General features: G+C 45.4%; 1 protein-coding gene across 7 annotated transcripts in view; it reads left to right on the plus strand.

The window, feature by feature from the left end:
* The window catches only part of CENPC (centromere protein C), a 267,360-nt gene that overhangs the window by 100,872 nt on the left and 140,628 nt on the right, over positions 1-25,860 (plus strand). For all 7 annotated transcript variants that reach the window (XM_073637041.1, XM_073637044.1, XM_073637043.1 and 4 more), the window contains 2 exons: positions 1,096-1,178; positions 20,602-20,673. In XM_073637041.1, coding sequence (XP_073493142.1) covers positions 1,096-1,178; positions 20,602-20,673 — 155 coding nt within the window. The remainder of the gene's footprint in view (positions 1-1,095; positions 1,179-20,601; positions 20,674-25,860) is intronic.

The raw sequence follows: 25,860 nt of genomic DNA on the forward strand, positions 1-25,860 counted from the left end.
ATACAGGCCATGAAAGTTTAGTCCATTACTTATAGTTTTCTTTGAAACAATTGTACCTGCTGATTCCAGGTCTTTCTGTAGCTCCCCACAGGTGTTCTTCTGATAAATATTTTCACTCCACTGTCCGAAATCTTGTGGTGAGCATCTGGTCATGGTTGGTTTAGAGTGAAATTATATTCTTTCCACTTCTGGATTATAGCCCCAACAGTGCACACTGGAACCTTCAGTAGTTTAGAAATTCTTCTGTAACCAATCTCATCAGTATGTTTTGTAACAATAAGGTTGCAAAGGTCTTAAGACAGCGCACTGGTTTTTCATGAGATGTTTCTTGTGTGGCACCTTTTGTAATGAGTAACTGTTTTATAGGCTATCAGTTGAACCAGCTGGTATTATTTTCCATCAATTCCTGAACCATAGGTACAAATGGGATTTCAGAAAATGCTACCTTTTTTAGGTCCCTTGCCTTAAGCCTACACCCTAAATCATTTTAAGTACCTTCCGTCTACTTGTAACTTTTTTGTTGATGCTAATGCTGGGTCCTAACCAGACCCTTCCAGTAATCTATCAACCTGATTCCATAACTTTTTTTTGGCATTTGGTCACAGGCTTTGCAACAGATCACCTTGTATTTTACCCTAATAATGGATTCCCTCACCAGCAGCACTTATCTTGCCTGCCATGTGCTCCTATCCCCCTCTTACTGGAGAAGACACTCCTCTGGCTTTCAAGCAGCAATACTACCCCTATACGGACATTACCTCCATCTGTCAACTTTACAAACATTTTGGCATGACAAGAGAGACTAGTCTGCCTGAACCTCTTCCCGCTAACCCGCCTTGTTACCCAGCTAGCTGCCTCACTGTCCTGCCATTTCCATGCAACCATCCTCCCCCAGCAATCTCCTTTGCATATTGTCAATGAATCAATGGTTTTGTAGCATAAAATATTCTTTAAATGGTGTCATTGGGCATATCTACTTGTTACTAAGGTCATGACTGAATGATGTAAATTTTTGGCTTTTATTTATGTCAGTTTTAATAATTTCACTACGAATGGTTTAACTTTTTGACCTTTTTTGTGTATATGTTTCTACAGTCAAAGTGAGCCTGTTATTCGCCAAAGAACACTTCTATCTACTGCGGCAATTAAACCGGTTGCATGTGATTTGGATTCTCTGGGTATGATTAAATGTGACTTTATTTAATTTTTTTTTTCTAATCCAGTAAAATGTTGGTTTGTAAACTATGTGCACTTCCCGACCGCCCTCTGTAGATAAACATCGGCGCTTGCTGGGCATTTTGCAGCGACGACGTTTATCAACCGTCTGCAGTCTCGCAGTGCTCACTGCAATTCTGGTGCAGAGCAATAGCTCGGACAGGTGACATCATCGGGACCTGATTGGATTAAGTCCCAATGGTGTTAACCCTTTGTAATCTTCTGGATGTCGTGATCAATAGCGATCATGGCATTTTAGAAGATTATGAGAGCCCTTCTTTTATCTTTCCCACATTCCGGTGACATGATCTCGAGGGTTGTCATGGCAGCCGGAGGTCACATGATGACCTCCGGGTGTGCTAGGCGGACATGATAACCAGCCGGCGAATGGCTTTAAAATAAAAAAACTCAAAAATAAATGCTTAATTGATGGTTTTTGTTCATTCTGCCTCCCAAAAATCTGAATACAAAGAGATCAAAAAACGGTACCAATAAAAATATCAACTTGGAGAAAAATTATAGCTTTCAAAATATGGGGATGCAAACTTTTTTTTTTTGTATGAAGCGTTTTTTAGTGTGTGACAGCAGCCAAACATAAAAAAAACTATATACATCTGGTATCTCTGCAATCACACTGACCTGAAGAATAAATAATCGCTTATACCGCACGGTGTAAAAAATAAATAAAACCAATTCTTGACCTGCTGTTGATTTGTACATTTTACCTCCCAAAGATCGCAGTAATGCTCGGCGCACATTTATCCTGTGCTCTACGCTGAGTGCTTACACTGGGGTTTCCTTGTAAATCTCTGAAACACGTTTCAGACGGAGCCCCTGACTGAAGATTTCCTATAATGAGGCAAATGGAGACACGATGTACACTGTCTGGCCTATGATTCGGCGGTGTCAATATTTTTAAGTGTGCATAAAAGTGCGGTAGGCCACAGTTTTGTGCACCTCTGTAAAGGACAAAACTGACCAGAGGCCAGATGGAGTACAGAGTAACACTGCTACCTTATAGTGATTGGATCCGTCGGGGTTTCATCTGAATCATGTCATTTGGAGATTTAGGTGGAAACCCCTGTTGCAAGTGCTCATCATAGCGCATAGCATAAATATGATCCAAAATGACATTTAAAATGTTCCCAATAAAAGCTTAAACTCAAACCACGAAAAAAGCAAGTCCCCACCCAGGTCTGTCATCTGTTAACGGAAATATAGGGAGCTTCCATGTTGCTGGTAGCAGAAAGGCTCTTGAAAAGCGAAATAGCTATTCGACCCCCAAAGAAAACCAGCGAAGTCTGCGCTCCCAAATCCAAATTTCCCTTTCCCTTCTGAGCCCCACAGTGCTCTTAAACATTTAGCGTCCACATGTTTGGCATTTGTATAGCGATAAGACCCCGCTAATTTAATGGGTGTGTCTCCAGAAGCACCAGCTGGCAATACATGTACTAGGCAATAGAATGGCAGATTTGCAGTTTTCACTCGGCAACCTCCATTGCTGCTTTTTTCTAGAAAGCACCAATGTAGTAAAAATCGTCAATGCACCTGTAGATAAATTCCCAGAGGGGTGTAATTTCCAAATTGGTCTCACTTGAGGGGAGATTATGCTCTTCTGGCACTTAGGGGCTCTGTATATGGAGGCGGAAAACAAATAATCCTAGAATAGTTTGCAAAGTGTCAATGAGCGCTCCATCCATCCTGAGTCTCGCTGGGTGGCTAAGCAGTACTGTAAAGCCACATATGGGGTATTTCCATGTTCAGAAGAAATTGTGTGACAAGTTCTGGTGCCATTTTTACCAATTTCCCTTGTGTAAATGTAATATCTGGGGTAAAAATATTTTTTGTTTCTTCACCGCCGAAGGGTATAAAATTCTGTAATATTTAATTTACTCAGTCCAATGTTATACAAGTCTGAATCGCCTGAGGGTTAAAAATAGTCACTACTCCCCTAGATGACTTCCTTGAGGTGTAGTTTCCAAAATGGGGTCACTTATGGGGGTTTCTGCTTTTTTGTCATATAAGGGGCTCTTCAAATGTGACATGGTGTACACATCCTCATCCAAGCTCTGTCCTGTGCCCAAACAGTAGTTTTGTACCACATATGGGGTATTGGTGTACTCGTAAGAAGCTGCACAAAAAAAATTGGGGTCCGTTTTCTCCTGTTACCCATGTGAAAATGAAAAATTTGGGGCTAAAACAACATTTTTGTTTGAAAAATTAGATTTTTTTTTATTTTCATGGCTCAATGTTATAAAATTCTGTGAAGCACCTTGGGGTTCAAGGTTTTCCCCACATATCTAGATAAATTCCTTGAGGGGGTTTAGTGTCCAAAATGGGGTCACTTGTGGGTGCTTTCCACTGTTTAGGCACATCAAGGGCTTTGCAAACATGACATGGCGTTGGCTATCGATTCCAGACATTTTTGCGTTCCAAAAGTCAAATGATGCGCCTTCCCTCCGAGCCCTTCCATGCGCCCAAACAGTAGTTTTCCCCCACATATGGGGTATCTGTGTACTCAGGAGAAATTGCACTACATATTTTGGGGTTCATTTTCTCCTGTTACCCTTGTAAAAACGTAAATTTGGGGCTAAAGTAACATTTTTGTGGGAAAAAGTAAAATGTTAATTTTTCCTTCCACATTGCTTTAATTCCTGTGAAGCACCTGAAGGGTTAATAAACATCTTGAATGTGATTTTGAGGACTTTTAGGGGTGCAGTTTTTAGAATAGTGTCATTTTTGGATATTTTCTGTAATTTTCTGTAATATAGGCCCCTTAAAGTCACTCCAAATGTGATGTGGTCCAAAAAAAAAAAAAAAAAATGGTTTTGTAAATTTTTTTGGAAAAATGAGAAATGGCTGATCAACTTTTAAAGGGAACCTGTCACGTCCTAGCTGCCCTCTACACTGCCCCCATAGCATTGTTAGTGATGCATTGTGCATCACTAACCAGCTTTTTTCATTAAAATTGGTGCAGCTATAATGATTTTATAACCTTTAATATACTTATATCCTACCTGCTCATTCAGTCAGGGGCGGGCGCCGCACTCAGTCCCTGCTGGCGACGCCCACGAATTTGAATATTGCTCCCTGCAGTCACTGGTATTATGGGGCGCATGCACATTTGTACATGTCCGGCCGCCTACGGAGTGAAGCTGTGTAGTTCGCAGCTTCACTGCGCATGCGCTATGATGCTATATTCCCCGAGCGCGCTCAGTGAGGCTGTGTGATTACCAGCTTCAAGGCGCACGCGCTATGCTACTACGCGTGCGCAGTGAAGCTGCGAACTACACAGTTTCACTGCGCATGCACGAGGAACATAGCGCATACGTAGTGAAGTTGCGAACTACACCGCTTCACTCCGCAGGCGGCCGGACGTGTACAAATGTGCATGCGCTCTGTAAAGATCTTGCGTTGTGGGTTGTAAGTAATCACCTAGGCAGGTTAACGATGCAACAATATTTTATTGATCACAGCCATGGTAATAAAGCAATTCCAGGTAAATGGCCAAAAAACAGTTCTCTCAGTCCTCAAGTTCCCAATCTGGGTTCAGTAGTACCACTGGCTTTGTATCAGGCCATACTCGCTGTCTCCCAACTTTTGGTAGCCACAGTCTGAGCCTCTAGACGGCAGATAAAACGATGAAAGCACAGGTATCCAGTAGCTGCAGTCTTTTTAAGAAAGTGTAAATCCAAACGACATAATCCATAATGGTAACATGTTTATCCATTCATCCTTCCAAGTCCACGGTCTCCATCCTCTTCCTTCAATCCTTCCACACAACTCTTTCTAAAACATGTCTCTCCTTTCTTCCACTGGGATCAGTCCCCTCCCAGGTCAGAAGTGATCACACCCTTCCCCTTAAACATTCACTGTTCGCTAAAAAGCAATGAAGAATTTTCTAGAAGCCTTCATCGGAGACTGCCTGTAAGACCCCCTGTGGTGACGGCTCCACTGTGTCTCAATCTACACTCCCCTAATGAGATTATTGGCTGTTGAAACAATGGACTCCTGAGATAAAAATGAGATTAGTGGAATGCTGGACATTTTACAAGTGAATCTAGTGCACATGCTGACAAGTAAGCAGAACTATATAAAACATAACAAGTAAATCACTAATAATACACAATAGTAATATTGACAAAAATGGTGGTCCGTTGCTGGAAAAGTATCATAGTCTTAATCTCCTTACGCGCCCCATAATATCAGCGCCTGCAGGGAGCAATATTCAAATTCGTGGGCGACGCCAGCAGGGACTGAATGCGGCGCCCGCACCTGACTGAATGTGAGAATCGCACACCTATGACTGAACGAGCAGGTAGGATCTAAGTATATTAAAGATTATAAAATCATTATAGCTGCATCAATTTTAATGAATAAAGCTGGTTAGTGATGCACATTGTATCGCTAACAACGCTATGGGGGCAGTATAGAGGGCAGCTAGGACGTGACAGGTTCCCTTTAACCCTTCTAACTTCTTAAAAAAAATAAATTGTTTTAAAAATTATGGTGATGTAAAGTAGACATGCGGTAAATGTTGTTTATTAATTATTTCTTGTGATGTAACTATTTGGTTTAAGGGCATAACAATTAGAAGTTTGAAAATTGCTAAATTTTCACCAAATTTCTGATATTTTCACAAACGCAAAAAATATTGTCCTTAATTATCACTAACATGAAGTACAAAAAACAGTCCGAGTCGGTGGGATCTGTTGAAAAGTGTTCCAGAGTTATTGCATAAAGTCACACTGATCAGAATTAAAAATAAATAAATAAATTGGCCTGGTCATGAAGGCAAAAACAGGCTCTGCCATGAAAGGGTTAATATTTGCAAAACAAGTAAAAGTAAATCTGCCTCTAGATTTCACAGTACAAACCTATACAGGCAGTCCCCCAGTTACCAGTTAGATGCGTTCAGTAGCTTTGTTCCTGTATATGTATGCAAGTTGAAACAGGGCCGTGGGGAATAAAACCCTAATACTAACCTGACTGCTGCTCGTCACCCAACATATGGTCCTCTTCATTCTGCCTTCAGGCATGCTGCTTTTCTTGGACCCTTCACTATAGGCTGGGACTTCCAGCTGTGTGTAGGTCTTTTAAGTTACTGCGTGTTTGAAGGTTGCAACTTTATAATGCACAGTAACCTCTGTGGCCTGGATATAGCCAGAAGTCTTGGAGATGTGGCACGTGACGGCGGAAAGAAGACCATATGGAGAGGTTAGGAGTTCTGTGTTTTTTTTTTTTTTTTTTTTAAGCCAATATTCTCTCCAACTGCACTGCTGCTCACCTCCTGTCCTCTTATTTCCGTCAGCTTTGCCATATTTTCGGCATTTTTACGATAGGCCAGAACTTAAGACCACATCCAGAGCTCGGAGGATACTGTGCATCATTAGGTCGCAATATGAACGTCGCAGCCTTATGACACGCAGTGACCTCTAAAGCTTGGATGGTGCCGGAAGTCTAGGTAATGCAGCACGAGATGCAGTAGTGGGGCGGTCAGAGAGGTGAGTATTAGTGTTTTTGTTTATCTATAACAAATAGCCATTTTGCCATTCTGTCCTCATCCTTTCATCGTCAGGTTTCAGTCTTCTTTACTAAAGGCCAGGGCTACTGTTACGGGTCCGGGGGGTGGAACCTCTGTGCTACGGTGCAAGGAGGGACCCAGAGGGACGTAACTAAGTATCAACCCGGACCGACCCTGGTCGTACGGCGGCTAATCACTCCGTGACCAGGGAGGGACCGAGCCGAGGGACCAGGTGCTACTCTGGGGACGACCTTGTAAGGGAGCAGGTGACTCCCACGGTACAGATGGCAGGGACTGACCGGAATAGCAGGTAGGCACAGCAGGCTGTCTGGCGAGCAGAAGCCTCCAGGTAGGCTATCAGGTAGACACGTCAAGTGACGGCAGGAGTCTCTAGGTGGGCTGGCAGGTGGTCACGGCAAGTGACGGCAGGAGTCTCTAGGTGGGCTGGCAGGTGGTCACGGCAAGTGCTCCCAGGTGAGTGAGCTGGCAGGCACGGCAGGCAACAGGCAAGTGCTCTCAGGTGAGCGGACTGGCAGGTAACAGGCAGGCAACAGGCAAGTGCTCCCAGGTGAGCGGGCTGGCTGGCACGGCAGGTAACAGGCAGGTAACAGGCTGGCGGGCAAGACTGGTAGTCAGGCTAGCAGCGGGACCTGAGGGTTGAAGCAGAGGTCAGAAACACTGTGCAACAACTTTTGCTCGGGCACCTCCATTTTGGAGGAGGTGCCTTATATATGGGAGGACCCTCGGCTATTGGCCGGGGACTCCCTAGGACGGCGCGCGCGGCCCCTTTAAGAGGGAGGGAGCGCGCGCCCTAAGCACAGTGCCCGGGGAGCTGCACGCGCCAGCAGCAGGAAGAGGAGCGCTGGTGAGCGCAGAGCGAGGAGGTGAGGGGGACGGCGTCTCTGCCTGGCAGGGGGCAGAGACGCCGATGCTACAGCTTCCAGTCATGTTCCTGCTGGAGCTTTCTGTGCATCATGGTTGCGATGACTATTTGATGTTATGACGCGCAGTGAGCTCTGACCAGGATATGGCCGGGAGCCTGGCTTGTAGTGAAGAGGCTGGTTTTTAACCCATTACTGACACCCAATGTCAGGTCCTTGTCTTTGAAGCAGGTTCAGTATCTTAATTGCCACTGTCAGTATCTGACAGCAGCATTTACAGAGCGTGGCCCACGGTGGTGAAAGGTTCTACGCCACCATTGCACCCATCTCACCACCGGTAAGTGTAATTAGGTTTCCTTGCCAGTCAGGGGTCTGCTGTAGATCCCTGTACTTCTCATGATGGTTCTCTAGCCTGTTGCTGGAGTTGATGGGAGACAGCAATTTTACTGTATCTTGCTTTCTGTGCTATAGTACCTGCAATCATGTTAAAGCCCCTAAAGGGACTAACAGACTAAAGTAAGAAGTTAAAAATAAAATTTTAAATAAATATATACAAATTTGAATCACTCTCCCACCTTTTCCCCACATTTAAGATATACAAAAAAGATCCTAGTTACTTACTGGTAACGGGATTTTACAGAGCCCATGACAGCACCACCTGAGAGAGGGTATCCGCCCACCAAGGACAGGAACCTACTGAATAAAAAGGCGGTACCCCTCTTCCGCATCAGTATTTGTTTCAGAGCATGAGAGGGCCTCCAAAAAATAGGTTAGTACATAACTACCACCTAAACAGTTTTTAATAAAACACCCTAAGAAGTGCACACCAGAAGTGAAAAAAGGGGAGGGAATTAATAGGGTGCTGTCATGGGCTCTGTAAAATCCTGTTACCGGTAAGTAACTAGGATCTTTTCCCCTTCTCCCATGACAGCACAACCTGAGAGATTTAGAGAGATCAGACACCAGAGGGAGGGATCACCGCTTGCAACACCTTCCTCCCAAAGTACAGATCAGTAGAATGCTTGTAAAATGTAGCGGGGGATGACCAAGTTGCCGCCTTACATATGTTGTCAATGGGCACATCTGCCTTCTCAGCCCAGGAAGCAGCTACAGCCCTGGTGGAATGGGCCTTCAGGTTCTCTGGAACTGGCAGATTGCTAGAAGAGTATGCTAAGCCAGTGGTATCCCTGACCCACCTAGCTATGGTCCCCCTTGTAACCTTTAGCCCTTTTCTAGCCACCTGAAATGAGATGAATAAGGCGTCACTTTTTCTCCAGGCCTTCGTTACCTCCAAATACCGGACTAATACCCTCTTAACATCTAAAGTGTGACGTTTTTGTTCCTCTGAATCTCTAGGGTCAGAATAGAGGGAAAGGAGAGTAATTACCTGTGTCCTATGGAATTTGGAGGCCACTTTTGGAAGATAGGCCTGGTCTGGTCTTAAGATTACTCTATCCATACACACCTGAGTGAACGGATAGTTAACTGACAGCGCGTGCAGATCACTAACCCTACTAGCTGACATTAGAGCTACCAGCATGGCTGTTTTTAAGGTGAGAATTTTCTCTGAAACTTCTAAGGGCTCAAAGGGGGACTTGGTTAGTGCTTCTAGAACCAGATTAAGGTCCCAAAGAAGCATCCTTGTAGTAGGAATAGGTCTAGATCTACTGCAAGCTTTAATGAATCTGAGGATGCACCTATTAGCTGCCAAGTCGCAATTATATAGTGCCCCCAGAGCTGATACTTGTACCTTAAGGGTACTGGTGGCTAACCCCCTGCTTAAGCCTTTCTGAAGGAATTCCAGGATGGCCCCAATAGGAACCCTCCCTTTGGCGGACTGACCCGAGGTAGACAGAAACTTAGCCCAGGTTCTGCCATAGATTCTAGTCGTCTACTGGCTTCCTACTTGCCAGTAGAGTAGTAACTAGACCTGGAGAGAACCCCTCCTGCGTTAGTAGTGACCTTTCAAAATCCAGGCCGTCAAATGCAGGCCCGATCTTTGGAGATGGAAGACTGGGCCCTGCCTGAGGAGATCTGGGGTGTCCGGAAGAACCCATGGATCCGCTTGGGACATTCTCTTCATCCAAGTGAGCCATGGTCTCTTGGGCCAAAACGGGGCGATCAATATAACCCTCGCCTGTTCTTCTCGGATCTTCCTCAGGATAGTACGGATCAGTATTAGAGGGGGAAAGGCATAGGCCAGGGTAAAGTCCCTAGGAATTTTCCACCACAAACGGCCTCTCCTTTGGATTTAGGGAGCAAAAGATTTTTGTCTTCAGATTGTGTTTGTTCGCAAACAGATCTATCTGAGGTTGTCCCCATAGGCCGACAATCTGCTGGAATACCGCTGGATTCAATTCCCATTCTCCTTGTTTCAAGATGTGTCGACTTAGAAAATCGGCTTTTACGTTCTCCTCTCCTCTTATATGCAGCACCAAGAGCGTAAATAGATGACTCTCTAGCGAAGCGAAGGATCTGGTCCGCTACTAACATCAGAGGAGGGGATCTGGTACCCCCCTGACGATTGATGTAGGCAACTGTCGTTCGGTTGTCCGACATTATCCGGATGTGATGACCCTGAAGAAGAGAACTGAACTCTACTAGCGCATTTCTGACTGCCAACAGCTCCCTCATGGAGGAGAGACCCGTCTCGCTGTCCGTCCAGAGGCCTTGTATTGAATGATCTCTCAGGTGAGCTCCCCAGCCTTCTGCACTTGCGTCTGTCGTAATCGTATCCGACACCTGGAAAGACCAAGGAACCCCCAGAGATAGATTTACCGGATTCATCCACCAGTCCAGCGAGTTGACTACTAAACTTGAAAGGGATATCTTTCCATCCAGGCGACCTCTGAGCCGTTTGTCTGCTGTCAGGATCTCCTGCTGAAGACGTCTGGAATGGAACTGGGCCCACTGAACTGCTGGGATACAAGATGTCATCGTACCCAATAGAGACATTGCATTCCTTAATGTCATGAATGGATTGCGGATTACGCGTGATATGAGGGAACTGATCTTCAGTTTCTTGTCCTCTGGCAGAAGACAAGTCTGGTTTTCCGAGTCCAAAATGAGACCCAGGAATGATTGAACCTTCTTTGGTTTTAGTCCCGATTTTTCTAAATTTAACATCCACCCCAGGCCATTTAGACTGGCCATGACTTCTGCCAGAGCCAGTGCGCAGAGCTGTTTTGATCTGCCCACCACTAAAAAATCGTCCAGGTAAGGGATGACTAGGATATCTTTCTCCCTTACATGCGCTGTGACTTCCAGGATAATCTTTGTGAAAACCCTTGGAGCCATGGAGATGCCAAAGGGAAAAGCTGCAAACTGAAAATGCCTTATGTGCTTGCCGAACCATACAGCCACCCTCAGAAACTGTTGGTGTGCAGGAAAGATTGGGACGTTGTAGTAGGCATCCTTCAAATCGAGGACGCACATATAGCATTCTGGAAACAACATTTTTATGGCCGATTTTATTGATTCCATTTTGAATGGCCTTTAAATCAAATGGTCGTTCAGCTTCTTCAAGTTGACAATGGTTCTGAAGGAGCCATCCGGCTTCTTTAGTAGGAAGAGAGTTGAGTAAATCCCTCTCCCCTGCTCGGGTTCAGGTGTTTCTACTAGAACCCCCTTCACAACCAGAGTGAGTACTTCCTGTTGCAGGGCCATCTGCTCCCTTAAGCCTCTGGGGGCTGAAATCCTGACAGTGTTCCTGGGAATGTTTTTGAACTCCAACTTCAGCCCCCTCCTGATTATCCCTAAAATCTAAGCACTGGACGAGATTTTTTCCCAGGCGGGAAGGAAGTGGGACAACCTTCCTCCCACCTGGGGAGGTCCGTTACTTAGGGGCTTTCTTACTCTCGGAGGATGGACCCCCGAACATGAAGCCTCTGTTATTTGGCTTCCTGTCTCTCCAAGCACTTTGGTCTCTGGGAAACTTGCTCCTATTGTATTTCCTCTTCCTAAAGGAGCTCTTATATCGGGGAACAGACACAGTAGGAAACCCATGTTTCTTGTCCGCTGCCTTATCTAGGATGTCATCTAAGGCCTTCCCGAAAAGAAAGTCCCCTTCGCAAGGAATTGAGCAGAGTTTAGATTTTGACTGCACATCCCCTGGCCAGCTCTTCAGCCATAATGCCCTACGGGCTGCATTAGAATGATTTGCTGACCTTGCAGCCAGCCTAACTGAATCTGCTGATGCATCTACAAGGAATGCAGCCGCCCCCTGCAAAAGAGGAAGACCCGACAGAATTTTCTCTCTAGGGACATTCCCTTTGATCTGGTTCTCTAACTGTTGAAGCCAGATCATCATAGACCTGGCGGTGCAGGTGGCTGCCATTGCCGGCTTTAGAGCCCCTGCCGAGGACTCCCAGGCCTGTTTTAAAAAAGACTCCGCCTTTTTATCAAGCGGATCTTTTAGGGTCCCCAAATCCTCAAAGGGCAGTGTGGATCTTTTCGAGGACTTCGCGATGGCTACATCAATTTTAGGGGTTTTGTCTCACTTGGCTGCATCCTCCTCTTCAAAAGGGTATCTCCGCTTAGAAGAAGAAAGCTGCTGGCCTTTCCTCTCTGTTTTTTTCCATTCCCTATCTATAAGAGTCTTAATCCTCTCGTTAACTGGGAATGTGCGTCTCCTCTTCTGATCTAAGCCCCCGAACATGACGTCCTGAACTGTTCTGGGAGCTTTGACATCGGCAATACTCATAGTCACTCTAATAGCCTTGACCAATTTCTCAATATTGTCCACCGAAAAACAAGGCCTACCGTCTCCATCATCATCCGAAGACTCTGATGAAGACGATGAAGAGAGGTCAGAGGGGGAATGATATTCCTTCGTGAAACGGGACTCTACAGATTCCTCTGAGTCCGAGGAAACCCGTTTCTGCTTCTTTAAGTTCTTTAAGGAATCCCTGACTTCTGTCTGGATTAAGGTTTTTAAATCCATAGAAAACCTAGAGGACTCCTCTGCTATAGTTTTTTGGATACAATCAGAGCAAAGGTTCTTAGCGTAGGAGCTGGGAAGGCTAACTTTACATAATGCACACTCCTTATTCTTATTCTTGGAACTACTCTTTTTTTGGTTCTTAACAACCAGAAAGAAATGAAAGGAGAGAAAAGAGAAAAAACAGAGAAGAGCACATTACTAAGGTGAACTTTCACGAAGATCACTCACCACACTGCCGTTCAGACTAGGGTACAGGAGGCAGTGGTTGCCGTTCACATGAACGCTCCCATCTGGCGGAGGTGGATTCACGAGATTTCTTCTGACCGGTTCTGCCAGCACTCGTACGACCCCCACTGCTGTGGCTCGGATGATGGGAAGACTCCCGTTGCTCTGGTTGTCTCACATTTTGAGCTGTTTACGCTGCTTAGGCGCTTGTGGCTGCTGCTGCCCAGGTGACTGCGGCTCCTCACTCATGATGACGGGGATGCAGACACCGCCATCTTGACTGCTTCCCATCCTTTTAAAGCATAATGGGCTCCACCTCCTTTGGGCCGCTCCCCTTCCGGCAGCAGTGTGCTCTCTCTTTCCATCTTATACTCTTACGCAAGCACGGACCCGGGCTTCCGACGCACTCGTGCTAGGGCGCGACACGACCCCCTACACGTGCAGCCCGGACTTCCGGCAAGCTACGTCACAGGGCGCGACGCGACCCTGCACGTGCACAGCCCGGAAGGCCTGCCTGCCAGCGTGCCCAGCCACGGCCACCGTGTGTGCGCAGGATCCAGCGCACGCGGGAGTGGACCCCGGAAGGCGCCCCCCCCGCACACAGACCCAGGTACGGCAAGATGGGGCCGGGAACAGAGGACCATCTGCTGTTTCTTCACGGCCTTCAGACCGCATCGATCCCGGGATCCACTCCAGATCCCACGAACAGGTAGGCGAGGCACCACCTAGAGAGGCTCCCATCAAGGACAGGAACCAAAACTGATGCGGAAGAGAGGTACCGCCTTTTTATTCAGTAGGTTCCTGTCCTTGGTGGGGGATACCCTCTCTCAGGTGATGCTGTCATGGGAGAAGGGGAAAATTAAACAATTGGTATCTCCAAGTCTGTAAAAATAGAATTAGTCCTTACCGGTAATTCGGTTTCTAGAAGCCTTCCACGACAGCATTGGAGGACAGGAACATAGAGAGATTAAAAGCCCCTCCCCACCGTCAATCCCCAGTGTTTACCAAGATCACCTGGAAAATGTTTACCTGACAATTATATGGAATCCATAGGGAGGGAAATTCGTGCTGTCGTGGAAGGCTTCTAGAAACCGAATTACCGGTAAGGACTAATTCTATTTTCTCAATACGCCTTCCACGACAGCTTTGGAGGAATACCAACGATATTTTATTAGGGAGGGACAATAGCTTGTAGGACTTTCCTACGAAAGGCTAAATCCCTAGTGGATGATAAGTCTAATCTATAATGTTTTAGAAAACGTATGAAGGGAAGACCATGTAGCTGCCCTGCAAATCTGCTCAGTAGAAGCGCCCGCTCTTTCGGCTCGTGAAGTTAATGTGGATCTGGTAGAATGAGCTTTTAAGGCAATCGGTGGATTCATTTGTTGATTGCTATAAGCTTCCCCAATTGCCTTTTTGATCCAGTTTGCTATAGTGAACTTAGCAGCCTTCCTTCCTCTGTTCTGCCCTGAGTGTTGTATAAATGGGTTACCATCCAATCTCCAAGACTCCGTTTGTTAAAGATAATAAAGGACAGTTCTGCGGACATCTAGGAGGTGGAATTCTGCTTCCTTTGGATTGGAAGGATTCTGGCAGAAGGAGGGAAGGATGATTTCTTGGGAACGATGGAAGACCGTAACTACCTTTTGGGAGAAAGGAAGGGTCCAGGCAAAGTGTAATCCTATCTTCGGTCACGTTCATGTAAGGTTCTCTGATAGAAAGGACCTGAAGCTCTCCTACTCTCCGTGCTGAAGTGATGGCTACTAAGAAGGCAGTCTTATGAGAGAGAGTCTGTATTGAGATAGAGGCTCAAAGGTAGAGAGGGTTAAACCCTTGAGTACCACATTTAGATCCCAGGATGGGACCTGAGACTGAATTTTTGGGTGAAGCCTGAGTGCTGAAGTTATGAATCTCTTGATCCACCTATGAGAGGCTAAATCTTGGTCGAATATGGAACTTAGGGCTGAAATCTGCACCTTAAGAGTGCTAGGTTTGAGACCCAACTCAAATCCACTCTGTAGAAAATCAAGGATCCGAGCAATGTTGGGATGTGAGGTATCAGGAATATCCGAAGCGTACCATGATAGGAATTTTTTCCATATTTTGCCATATATCGCGATGGTTACTGGTTTCCTACTCTGTTGAAGAGTTTTTATAACTTCTTCCGAGAGACCTTTGCATCTTAAGATCTCGGCTTCAGTAACTAGGCTGCCAGGTTTAGCCACTGAGGATTGGGATGGAACAGGGGCCCTTGAGAAAGAAGATTGTTGACCTGTGCTAATATTACCGGACCCTCTAGGCAGAGTTCTGTGATAGCCCCGAACCAAGGCCTTTTGGGCCACAGAGGGGCCACCAGAATTGTTGCCACTCTCTCTATCCTGTCTTTCTGGATGGTTCTTGCCATCAGCGGTATCGGATGGAACGCAGAGACCAGCCTGAAATGCCAGGGATGGGCTATTGTGTCCAAATTCATGGCCTTGTCTCGTCTGTCCAAAGAAAAGAAGAGGGGAAGTTTTGTATTTGACCGACTGGCAAAGAGATCTACCTCGGGGAGACCCCATTTGGCTACCAGCGACTGGAAAATCTGAGGATTCAGGCTCCATTTTCCTGGCTGGATATCTTTCCTGCTTAGAAAGTCTGTTTGGACGTTGTTTGAGCCTTTCAGGTGGATTGCTGAAAGTGATCGGAGATGATATTCTGCCCAAAAAAATGTTCGGCCTGCAATCTGTTTTAGGCTGTGTACCTTCGTACCTCCTTGGTGACGAAAGAAGGCAACTGTGGTCACGTTGTCCGAGAGAATCTTGATATGAGAACCCTGGATTAAGTCTACTGCCGCTCTGAGCGTTTTTTCTACCGCCATTAGCTCCCTGAAGTTGGAAGATCTGGCACTGATCTCGGGACTCCATCTGCCTTGAAAGGGAATCTGGGCCACCATAGCTCCCCAGCCTCGTTGACTGGCATCGGTAGTTACTGTAATCAGAGGGTCCTGGGTCCAAGAAACCCCCCTCTGAAGATTTCAGGAGCTTAGCCACCAAAAAAGAGAAGCTTTTATCCGACCGAGGGTCCTGAACCGTTTGTTTAGTGAGTCCCTTTGTCTGTTCCAGGATCTTAGGATATGATCGTGGAGAGGCCTTGAGTGGGCCTGGGCCCACAACACCGACTGAATACAGGCTGTCGTGGACCCCAATACAGACATTGTCGATCTCAACTTTGGATTCTCTTGGCGTCTGAAATTTGAGATTTTGGATCGGAGTGCTGTCTGATGCTCCAATGGTAGAAAGGACATCTGCTTGTTGGAGTCCCGTGATACACCAAGGAATTTCCTCCTTGATGAAGGGAGGAGTTCCGATTTTTTTAGGTTTGGAATCAAACCTAGAGACCGTTGTGTTCTTAAGGTTATAGAGACGTGAAGATTGAAAGCTGCTACTGAGGGAGCGACAATCAACATGTTGTCCAAGTATGGAATTATACACACGTCCTGTTTCTGGATGAGTGCGATGACTTCTGCCATGATCTTCGTAAACACCCGGGGTGCTGAAGAGATGCCGAAGGGCAGTACGTTGTACTGGTAGTGGACTGTTATATTGTCCCTGAGGACTGCAAACCGTAGGAACTTTTTGTGGGACTGATGAATCGGCACATGGTAGTACGCATCCTTTAAATCTATAGTTGCCATGACGAAGTCTTTCCCTATTAGGGGAATAGTAGATTTTATAGACTCCATCTTGAAATGTCAATATTTGATGTGATGGCTTAGGGACTTCAGGTTGATTATGATGCGTGGGGTCCCTGATGGCTTCCTTATTAGGAATATTTTTGAGTAGTGACCCGTCCTCTCCTGGCCAGGGGGAACTAGAGACACCACTCCCGAACCACGAAGGATTTTAGGGCGACCGATAGGAGATCCTGAGCCCCCCGAGAGGGAAGGGACGTGACCCTCAGGATCTGAGGGGGGGCGACTCTCGAATTCCAATAGAAGACCCTCCTCGATGGTATTGAGGATCCACTGGCAGGAAGATATTGCCTGCCACTGGGGAAAGAAATTCGAAAGCCGCCCCCCCTACACGGACCAAGTCATTGCCTGTCCTGTTGCTGGTGTTGTTGCTGGGGTACAAGGATGTTGCGACCCTTGCCGTCTTTGGGATAGCTCCAGCGCCCAGTTTTTCCCTTTCCTCTATACTGTGAGGGGTGACTTTGGGAAGGCCGAAAGGAACGTTTCTTAGCTTGTTTCTGTTCAGAAAGTGTTTTCTTCCTGTCTGAGGCCTTTTCCAGGATTACATCCAAGGCTGGGCCAAATGCATATTTTCCTTGGAATGGAATGGAACAAAGCTTGACTTTAGAAGTGACGTCCCCACTCCATGTTTTGAGCCATAGTGCACGGCGAGCAGTATTGGATAGGACAGCTGCCCTGGCCGCGATACGGATTGACTCAGCCGAGGCGTCCGCTAAGAAACCTGTGGTTTTTTGAAGGAGAGGGATGGAGTCAAGTAGGTCTGCCCTGGACGTGCCCTGAGACAGGTGTTCCTCCAGTTGGGTCAGCCATTTGAAGAGGGATCTGGCCACACAAGTCGAGGAAATATTGACTTTGAGAGAGGTAGAGGAGGTTTCCCATGATTTTTTAAGGACGCTTTCCATTTTGCGGTCCAAAGGATCCTTTAATTGGGACGAGTCTTAAAAGGGAAGTGAGGTTTTTCTCACTACCCTAGCCACCTGGATGTCTACTTTGGGGACTTCCCATTCAAAACCATCACCCTCTAACAGAAACCTATGCTTTAATTCCGAAGGGGTGGTGAGGCGATTTTCCGGGGACTCCCATTCCTATCGGATGAGATCCCTAATTACCTCATGGACTGGAAACCCAGTCTGTTTTTTGGTTTTAAGACCCCTAAACATCTCGTCCTGAACAAAACAGGGAACCTCCACTTCTTCCAGCCACATAGTGCCTCTAACAGCGTCCAGTAGTTCCTCTAAGTTGTCCGAGGAAAAATAATATCTACCGGTTTCGACTGCTTTGGCAGGCCCCACGGACGACAATTCCTTAAAATCATCAGAGGCTGAGCTACTAGCGTCCATAGAGACCACATCTGAGTCTAACTCTTGGATCTTCCTCTTCTTAGAAGGAGAGGGCCTGGAGGAGGAATAGACTGGCAGGGCAGCAAAGGAGGCCTGGACCTCCTGTCTAACCACCTGGACCTCCTGTTTAACGAGTGATCTAAGCTCCTCGATCAGTGAGGGGTTTTCTTCTCTAATTATTTTGTCCGTACAGGGCTGACACAACTTCTTCTTATAGGATGAGGACAGCTTTTTTGTACCGATGCCACATCTACGGGGCTGGTCTTTATCCTTCTTAGAAGCGGGGGCCTTGTCCTCCTAAGAAAGGGGAAGAGAAGGGGACCCATGTGAAATAGAAGGAGGGGAGATCTAGTGTCATCTTAAAAGGAGGCCGAGATAACCCCATAGTGACCACCCAGGTACTACTCACTGTAGCCGAGGGCATGCTGAGCTCTGCAGATGTAAGGGTACAGGACCTATCACCTTCCATAGTGGGAATATGGTGGGAATAGCATTACCTTTTGGTGTCTTCAGGCAGGTTTTAAATAAAACCGTGCCTCCCAGCAAGGGACCTCAGTCCCCTTCCCTTTCCGGTCACTTCAAAGGGCCAATCCAGGTTTGGTATGAGCCTTTGGTCCTTCATTCAGCGTCCCTCGTGGAACGGCCCGACCGGAGCGATGGCCGCAGTGACGTCACCCGGCACGCGCGCGCCCAACCGCCCGCCGGTTCAGGAGCATGGAATCCACATGCAGCGTGGAATGCTCAGGCCGGAGCGGCAGGGCCCGCGGCAACGCCACCTCGTGTTTGCGCACGCGCCAACGTCACATGAAGCGTGCGCGCGGCAACGCCACATCCGGCGCGCGCGGCAACTGCGCTCCAGGAAAGGGGAGATGCCGGAGGGCAGGAGCGGCCTCCGGCATGAACGATCCCCTGGCTTGCTTTACCCTCAGTGGGGCGCAGGAAGCCAGGGTGGTCCCCCAAGGGGGAGCACCCCGACCACTGCCCGGCACACAGGTAAGGAAAAACAGCGCTGCCCTGCCGGCCCGACAGCACTGCAGGATCTATCCATGCCCCAAGGGGGACAGGAAAACACTGGGGATTGACGGTGGGGAGGGGCTTTTAATCTCTCTATGTTCCTGTCTCCCCAATAGGGCGTGGACAACATCCTCCAATGCTGTCGTGGAAGGCGTATTGAGAAAGTCCAGTTTATCAAACTGAAATTAATTAACCGGTAACCGACGTAAGGAGAGACAAATAATAATGCCAGAATTGCATTTATTCATTTGCTGCAGTACTGCAAAAAATGCACTAAGAAGTCGTTATTTACCCAGAATACTATCAATAAAAATGGATCGGTGCACACAACAAGCCCTCATACGGGTCCATGCACTGAGAAATAAACACGTTTTGACTTTATGGGTCTCTAAACATGGTGACACAAGCAAAACTTTATGTACACACATGTACATTTGGTATCGCCATAATTGTACTGACCTGGAGAATCATATTGCCAGGTCATTTTTAACGTACAATGAATTGGCATAAACGCTTTAGAAAAAAAATCTATGTTTTGTGCATTTTCACCACATTTGCAATTTTTTTTTAATACGGTTTTCCAATACATTGGTGTAATTTAAGACTATAACTTAGTCCCAACGTCTGAGACAGATGTGAAGAAAGAGAAAGTCATGAATAATGTTGCTGATGATTAGAGAAAGTCATGAATAATGTTGCTGATGATTGAGAGCCAGATAAGGATGCAGAGGAAGTGATTTCTCCAGAGGAGAAGGGTGTTGGAGAAAAGTGGATAAAGCAAACTGATCAGCAAGATGAGCAAGGCTCGAGTTTTCATCATTATCCTTGTAATCATCTGTCTGGTAACAATTCCACACCTGCTATTCATGCCTTGACATTGTCATCAGCTTTATCATAATACTTTACTGCTTTCCTTAATCTTCTTTCTCCCACACTTGTATTGTTAGCCTTTTGTGTTCCTAGGAAACATTTCTCCTGAGTACCCCATATGTGGTGAAAAACTACTATCTTTACGCAAGGCAGGGCTCATAAGGTGAAGGAGAATAGCTTGCGGACTCCATATACAGCGCCCCTAAGTGTCAGAACAGCAGAATCTACATGTGTAGTGATGATTTTGACTCCATGGGCTTTTTTCGGAAACATGCAGCAGTGGATGTTTCTGTGGAAAAATTGCCAATGTGCCATTGAAGTACCCAGTGCGTTGTAGTGCCCAGTGCTTCTGGAGACACGCACTGTGTAAATTAATCGGGCTCTCATCGCTTCAGTACTAACAAACGTGTGGACACTAGCTGCAGTTTAAGGACACACATTGTCACGATTAAGAGCGTTCAGCTCGAAACACGTAGACCTATGTCCCTCTTCACCCCTCTTTTTGTCTCCCCAAGTTTATTGAAATGTTTTATTCTTACATATTTTAAAAAAATATAATTAAAAGTCATGTTGGAATTTTTCTTTATGTTGCTCAAAAATGTGTGCCTATTCAAATCATACTCTTGGCCTAATTTTGCAAATGGGGCTATAAATACATTTGCATATGTGACGGGAAATGTTAGATGTATTGCAGTTCCATGCTAAGCACATGCCCACAACATGCTAGCTATAAAAATGCAGATTTGCTTCTAAAATACAGGCTGTTTCATAAAGAGAATTGGGCTAAAATGTTTACTGTATATTATTGTTTTTTACACCCTGTGTAATAATTTTCATTTATTATTTTGCTAATTTAGAGTCTGAGGGCCTGGAGAAACATGTGTCTTATGAAATTGACAATGATGCAGCTTTTAACATTTTTAGTTCAGGTATGTATATTATCATTTCATGTTTAATTCCTTCACGACGTCCGCCGTACATGAACGGCGCCACGGGAGGCGCACTTTCGCAATCCCCCTTATATATGTACAGCGGGGCGATTGCACCAGCTCACTCACAGAGCCGGCGCTATCATAAGCGGGTCTCGGCTATATGTTATAGCTGACAGCCTATAGAGGCACCCACGATTGGTGCTAGAGCCGATTGCGTACGTTTAACCCATCTGATGCCGCTGTGAATGACAGCAATATCGATCGGCATAGCAGAGGATGGGAGCTCCGATTGGCACAGCGCGATTGTGATTTCGTTGTACCGATGGTCTCCATGGTGTCTCTGGGCCGAAAGATGGGCATGAGGTCAGAGCAGGAGCTGCCATGCCCCTCACTATCTGCGATGCACTGATCTAATGCCCTAATGAGTGTTAGATCAGCAATCAGTCAATGGAAAGTTGATGTCCCATCCTCAGACATTGTAAGAAAGTAAAAATAAAGTTTTTAAAAATCTTTAATATATATATATATATATATATATATATATATATATATACACACACAGTACAGACCAAAAGTTTGGACACACCTTCTCATTTAAAGATTTTTCTGTATTTTCATGACTATGAAAATTGTACATTCATACTGAAGGCATCAAAACTATGAATTAACACATGTGGAATTATATACTTAACAAAAAAGTGTGAAACAACTGAAAATATGTCTTACATTCTAGGTTCTTAAAAGTCTGGTGACTGTGGAGGCCAGGTCATCTGGCGTAGCACCCCATCACTCTCCCTCTTGGTCAAATAGCCCTTACACAGTCTGGAGGTGTGTTTGGGGTCATTGTCCTGTTGAAAAATAAATGATGGTCCAACTAAACGCAAATCGGATGGAATAGCATGCCGCTGCAAGATGCTGTGGTAGCCATGCTGGTTTAGTATGCCTTCAATTTTGAATAAATCCCCAACAGTGTCACTAGCAAAGCACCCTCACACCATCACACCTCCTCCTCCATGCTTCACGGTGGGAACCAGGCATGTAGAGTCCATCCGTTCACCTTTTCTGCGTCGCACAAAGACACGGTGGTTGGAACCAAAGATCTCTAATTTGCACTCATCAGACCAAAGCGCAGATTTCCACTGGTCTAATGTCCATTCCTTGTGTTCTTTAGCCCAAACAAGTCTCTTCTGCTTGTTTCCTGTCCTTATCAGTGGTTTCCTAGCAGCTATTTTACCATGAAAGCCTGCTGCACAAAGTCTTCTCTTAACAGTTGTTGAAGAAATGTGTCTTCTGCTAGAACTCTGTGTGGCATTGACCTGGTCTCTAATCTGAGCTGCTGTTAACCTGCGATTTCTGAGGCTGATGACTCAGATAAACTTATCCTCAGAAGCAGAGGTGACTCTTGGTTTCCCTTTCCTGGGGTGGTCCTCATGTGAGCCAGTTTCTTTGTAGCACTTGATGGTTTTTGTAACTGCACTTGAGGACACTTTCAAAGTTTGCCCAATTTTTTGGACTGACTGACCTTCATTTCTTAAAGTAATGATGGTCACTCGCTTTTCTTTACTTATCTGCTTTTTTCTTGCCATAATATAAATTCTAACAGTCTATTCAGTAGGACTATCAGCTGTGTATCCACCTGACTTCTACACAACACAACTGATGGTCCCAACCCCATTTATAAGGCAAGAAATCCCACTTATTAAACCTGACAGGGCACACCTGTGAAGTGAAAACCATTTCCGGTGACTACCTCTTGAAGCTCATAAAGAGAATGCCAAGAGTGTGCAAAGCAGTCATCAAAGCAAAAGGTGGCTACTTTGAAGAACCTAGAATATAAGACTTGTTTTCAGTTGGTTCACACTTTTTTGTTAAGTATATAATTCCACATGTGTTAATTCATAGTTTTGATGCCTTCAGTGTGAATGTACAATTTTCATAGTCATGAAAATACAGAAAAATCATTAAATGAGGTGTGTCCAAACTGTTGGTCTACACACACACACACACACACACACACACACACACACACACACACACAGACAGACAGACAGACAGACAGACAGACAGAGACACACACACACACCAATACATACTTAGATTTAACGTAAAAACAAAAATAAACAAAGGGCACATATTTGCTATAGCTGCGTCCGGAACGACGCAATCTATACAACTGTTACACTAGTTAACCCCTTCAGTGAACACCGTAAAAAAGGGAAAAAACAATGCTTTTTCATCATACCACCAAGCAAAAAATGGAATAAAACACGATCAAAAAGTCAAATGTAAATAAAAATGGTATGCTGAAAACGTCATCCTGTAACGTGATAAACAAGCCGCCATACAGCTTCGTCAGCGGAGAGATTGTGGAAGTGAGGTTCAAATGACCCAAACCCTTTGCTTATCCCTTTCCAAATTAACTTATTCAAGTGTATACGTGAAGCTTTGATATCGGACAGATAGTCAGATACTGAACTTCTCTTGAAGAGAGATGGCGCAGGAAAGATGTGTTTATTATTCCAGCATAACATATATATGTTCAGTATAAAGGAAAGTCCCAATAGGGTGTCGCCCTGAGGCAATTGAGCAATCACAGTAGTCTTTGGCCCATGGTATAGATAAGTCTCATTATGTTGTCCTATGGGGTTAAGTGTCCCCCCCAGATATTCTCCTCATTCGTCAGGATATTCTCTTGGGAGGTGTCATGTTGAATCCTTTGTCTTGTCTCCTTCTTGTAAACAATTTGAAAGTCCACTTCTATAACCAGTTCCAACTAGTCCTTTCAGGATATATATATATGGTGACACACGAGTACAGATATCTGATATATATATATCAAGGTTCTCATAATATATATTAAAGTGAGGGTATATATGACTAAATGATATCCAATATAACAGATATATGCAAAACAAGATTCATAACATATAACAGAATATAAGTATAGATATTTAGTATACATCAGAGTTTCATATAATGTTTTTTAGCAGATTTTAGAATCTATCTTTAACAAGATAAAAAAGATATAGCTCTCGGAATATGGCAATGCAAAACAATTCTTTACTTTATAAAATTATTTTTGTGTAAAAGCGGCAAAACGTTAAAACAAATCATAAATTTGATATCGCTGTAATTGCACTGACCAGAAGAATAAAATTGTCTAATCACTTTATACTGCACGAGAAACGGTGTGAAAAATAACTAAAAACAGTTCTTCACGTGCTGTTGATTTTGTTCATTCTGCCTACCATAAATCTGAGTAAGGCTCGACTCAATTATCCTGTACTGAGCGCTTACACCAGGGTTTCTGTGTAAATCTCTGAAATACATGATTCAGGCGGAACCCCCAGCGGAACATTTCTTATAATGAGGCAGATGGAGACACTGTGGACGCTGTGTTTCCAGTGATCCGGCGGTGTCTGTTTTTTAGGCATGCATAAAAATGTGGACAATTTTGGGCACTTCTAAAAAGGACAGGGCTGAACAGAGACCAGAAGGAGTGCAGAGTAACTCTGCTGCCTCATTATAGTGACTGGATCCCTCGAGGTTTCATCTGAATTACATAATTCGGAGATTGAGATGGAAACCCCGATGTAATTTCTTAGTGTAAGCACAGGATAAACATGATCCAAAATGTTATGTAAAATGTTCCCAGTAAAAGCTTCAATTCAATCCACAAAAAAGCAAGTTCCTGCTCAGGTCCGTCATCTGTTAACTTAAATATAGAGGACTTCCGCCTTACTGGTAGCACAAAGACTTTGGAAAAGCAAAATGGCTCCTCACCCCAAAAGAAATCCAGCTAATTCTGTTCTCCCAAATGTCCCCCTCCCTTCTGAGCCAGTGTGCCTAAACCACATTCCCCAGTGTTTTTTTTCTGTCCCTATCAGGGACAGATGCAGAGAGGTGAACTCACGAGTTTTCCATTGAGCAAGAGCTCTTGATGCCGGACTCAGGAGGATCGGGACAGGGTCCTCGCATTCCTCTCTTTCCTTCTGCCGTGGGTCTGGAGGCAGACACCCCGCTGGTGAAGGGGTCCCTCAGCCTGTCTGGTAGAGCATTGGCTCATGAGGAGAACCGCTTCCCCCACAAACGGGGCTCTCTGTTCGTGCAGCTTCAGCTCTACTTGCGGGACTTATGTGCGCTGAAGAATGGAATAAGCGGCACTTCCGGTTACAGAGGTAGTGACGTGCAGACCTCTAGTAACCGGCGTGTGTTCCACCGTGGAACGCACTTCCGTCTGTTTGAAAAAAATGGCGCCAAATCCTAAATTAAAGGGGAAACGCCTTTTTGACGATTGGAGGACAGGTGATATAAATGCTATTTAAGAGTTGGTAGAAAGGAAACTAAGGTTATCAGTGGATTCAGACCGCCAGCTATGGGAAGACAAAACACTGGTCGCTCTGATACACCGGCTGAACCTCCAGTACAAGTGAGTTAGCTGGGTATTTCTCCCTTTTTCAGTTTCACTCTGATTCCATATATCTACGATAGTATTTTATATGATCCCTTGTTATAGGACAAGGAGATTCCTATAAGAGCCATGACATTGTCAGCCCCTAAGAAAAAAGGGTTAAGATGTGCCATCTGTAACTCAAAACTACCGGATACATATGGGAAACAATTATGCACAGACTGTATTGCTAGGGTGGTTAAGGAAGAACATTCATCCTTTATAACCGACATTAGGGCCATAATAAGAGAAGAGGTCCAGAGTTCAGTCATGGATTTAGTTTCCCCTCAAACTTCCCAGATAGCTCCCAGCCTGCAAACTGTATTTTAAACTTCATCCTTATTTCTCCAGAATTGAGGAACAGCTTATTGGAATTGTGATCTCTCTACTGCAGGGAGATCATCAATCGTGGGCGTTTTCTTTACCGCAGGATTCGGTTTGTCTCCATTCTGTTTTTTCGAGGGGTTTTTCGTGGCTCTGGCGCTTATCTATGATGACCCTGACAGTCACCTTGGCTGAGTCTAGGCTACGTTGCCTTCAGCAGGGAAATCGGTCAGTGGAGACATACAGTTCTGAATTCCCTAGATGGGCAATGGATTCTAAATGGAATGACTCGGCCCTTAGAAGTCAATTTTGTGACGGTCTTACTGAAAGGTTGAAAGATGCCTTGGCAGTATATGGAAACCCCTCAGTCCTTGGAGGCTGCCATGTCGTTGGCCATATGTCTTGATATA

Source organism: Phyllobates terribilis, unplaced genomic scaffold, assembly GCF_046119375.1.
Source record: "Phyllobates terribilis strain yellow unplaced genomic scaffold, ASM4611937v1 Scaffold_1__5_contigs__length_1240528914, whole genome shotgun sequence".
Lineage (NCBI taxonomy): Eukaryota > Metazoa > Chordata > Amphibia > Anura > Dendrobatidae > Phyllobates > Phyllobates terribilis.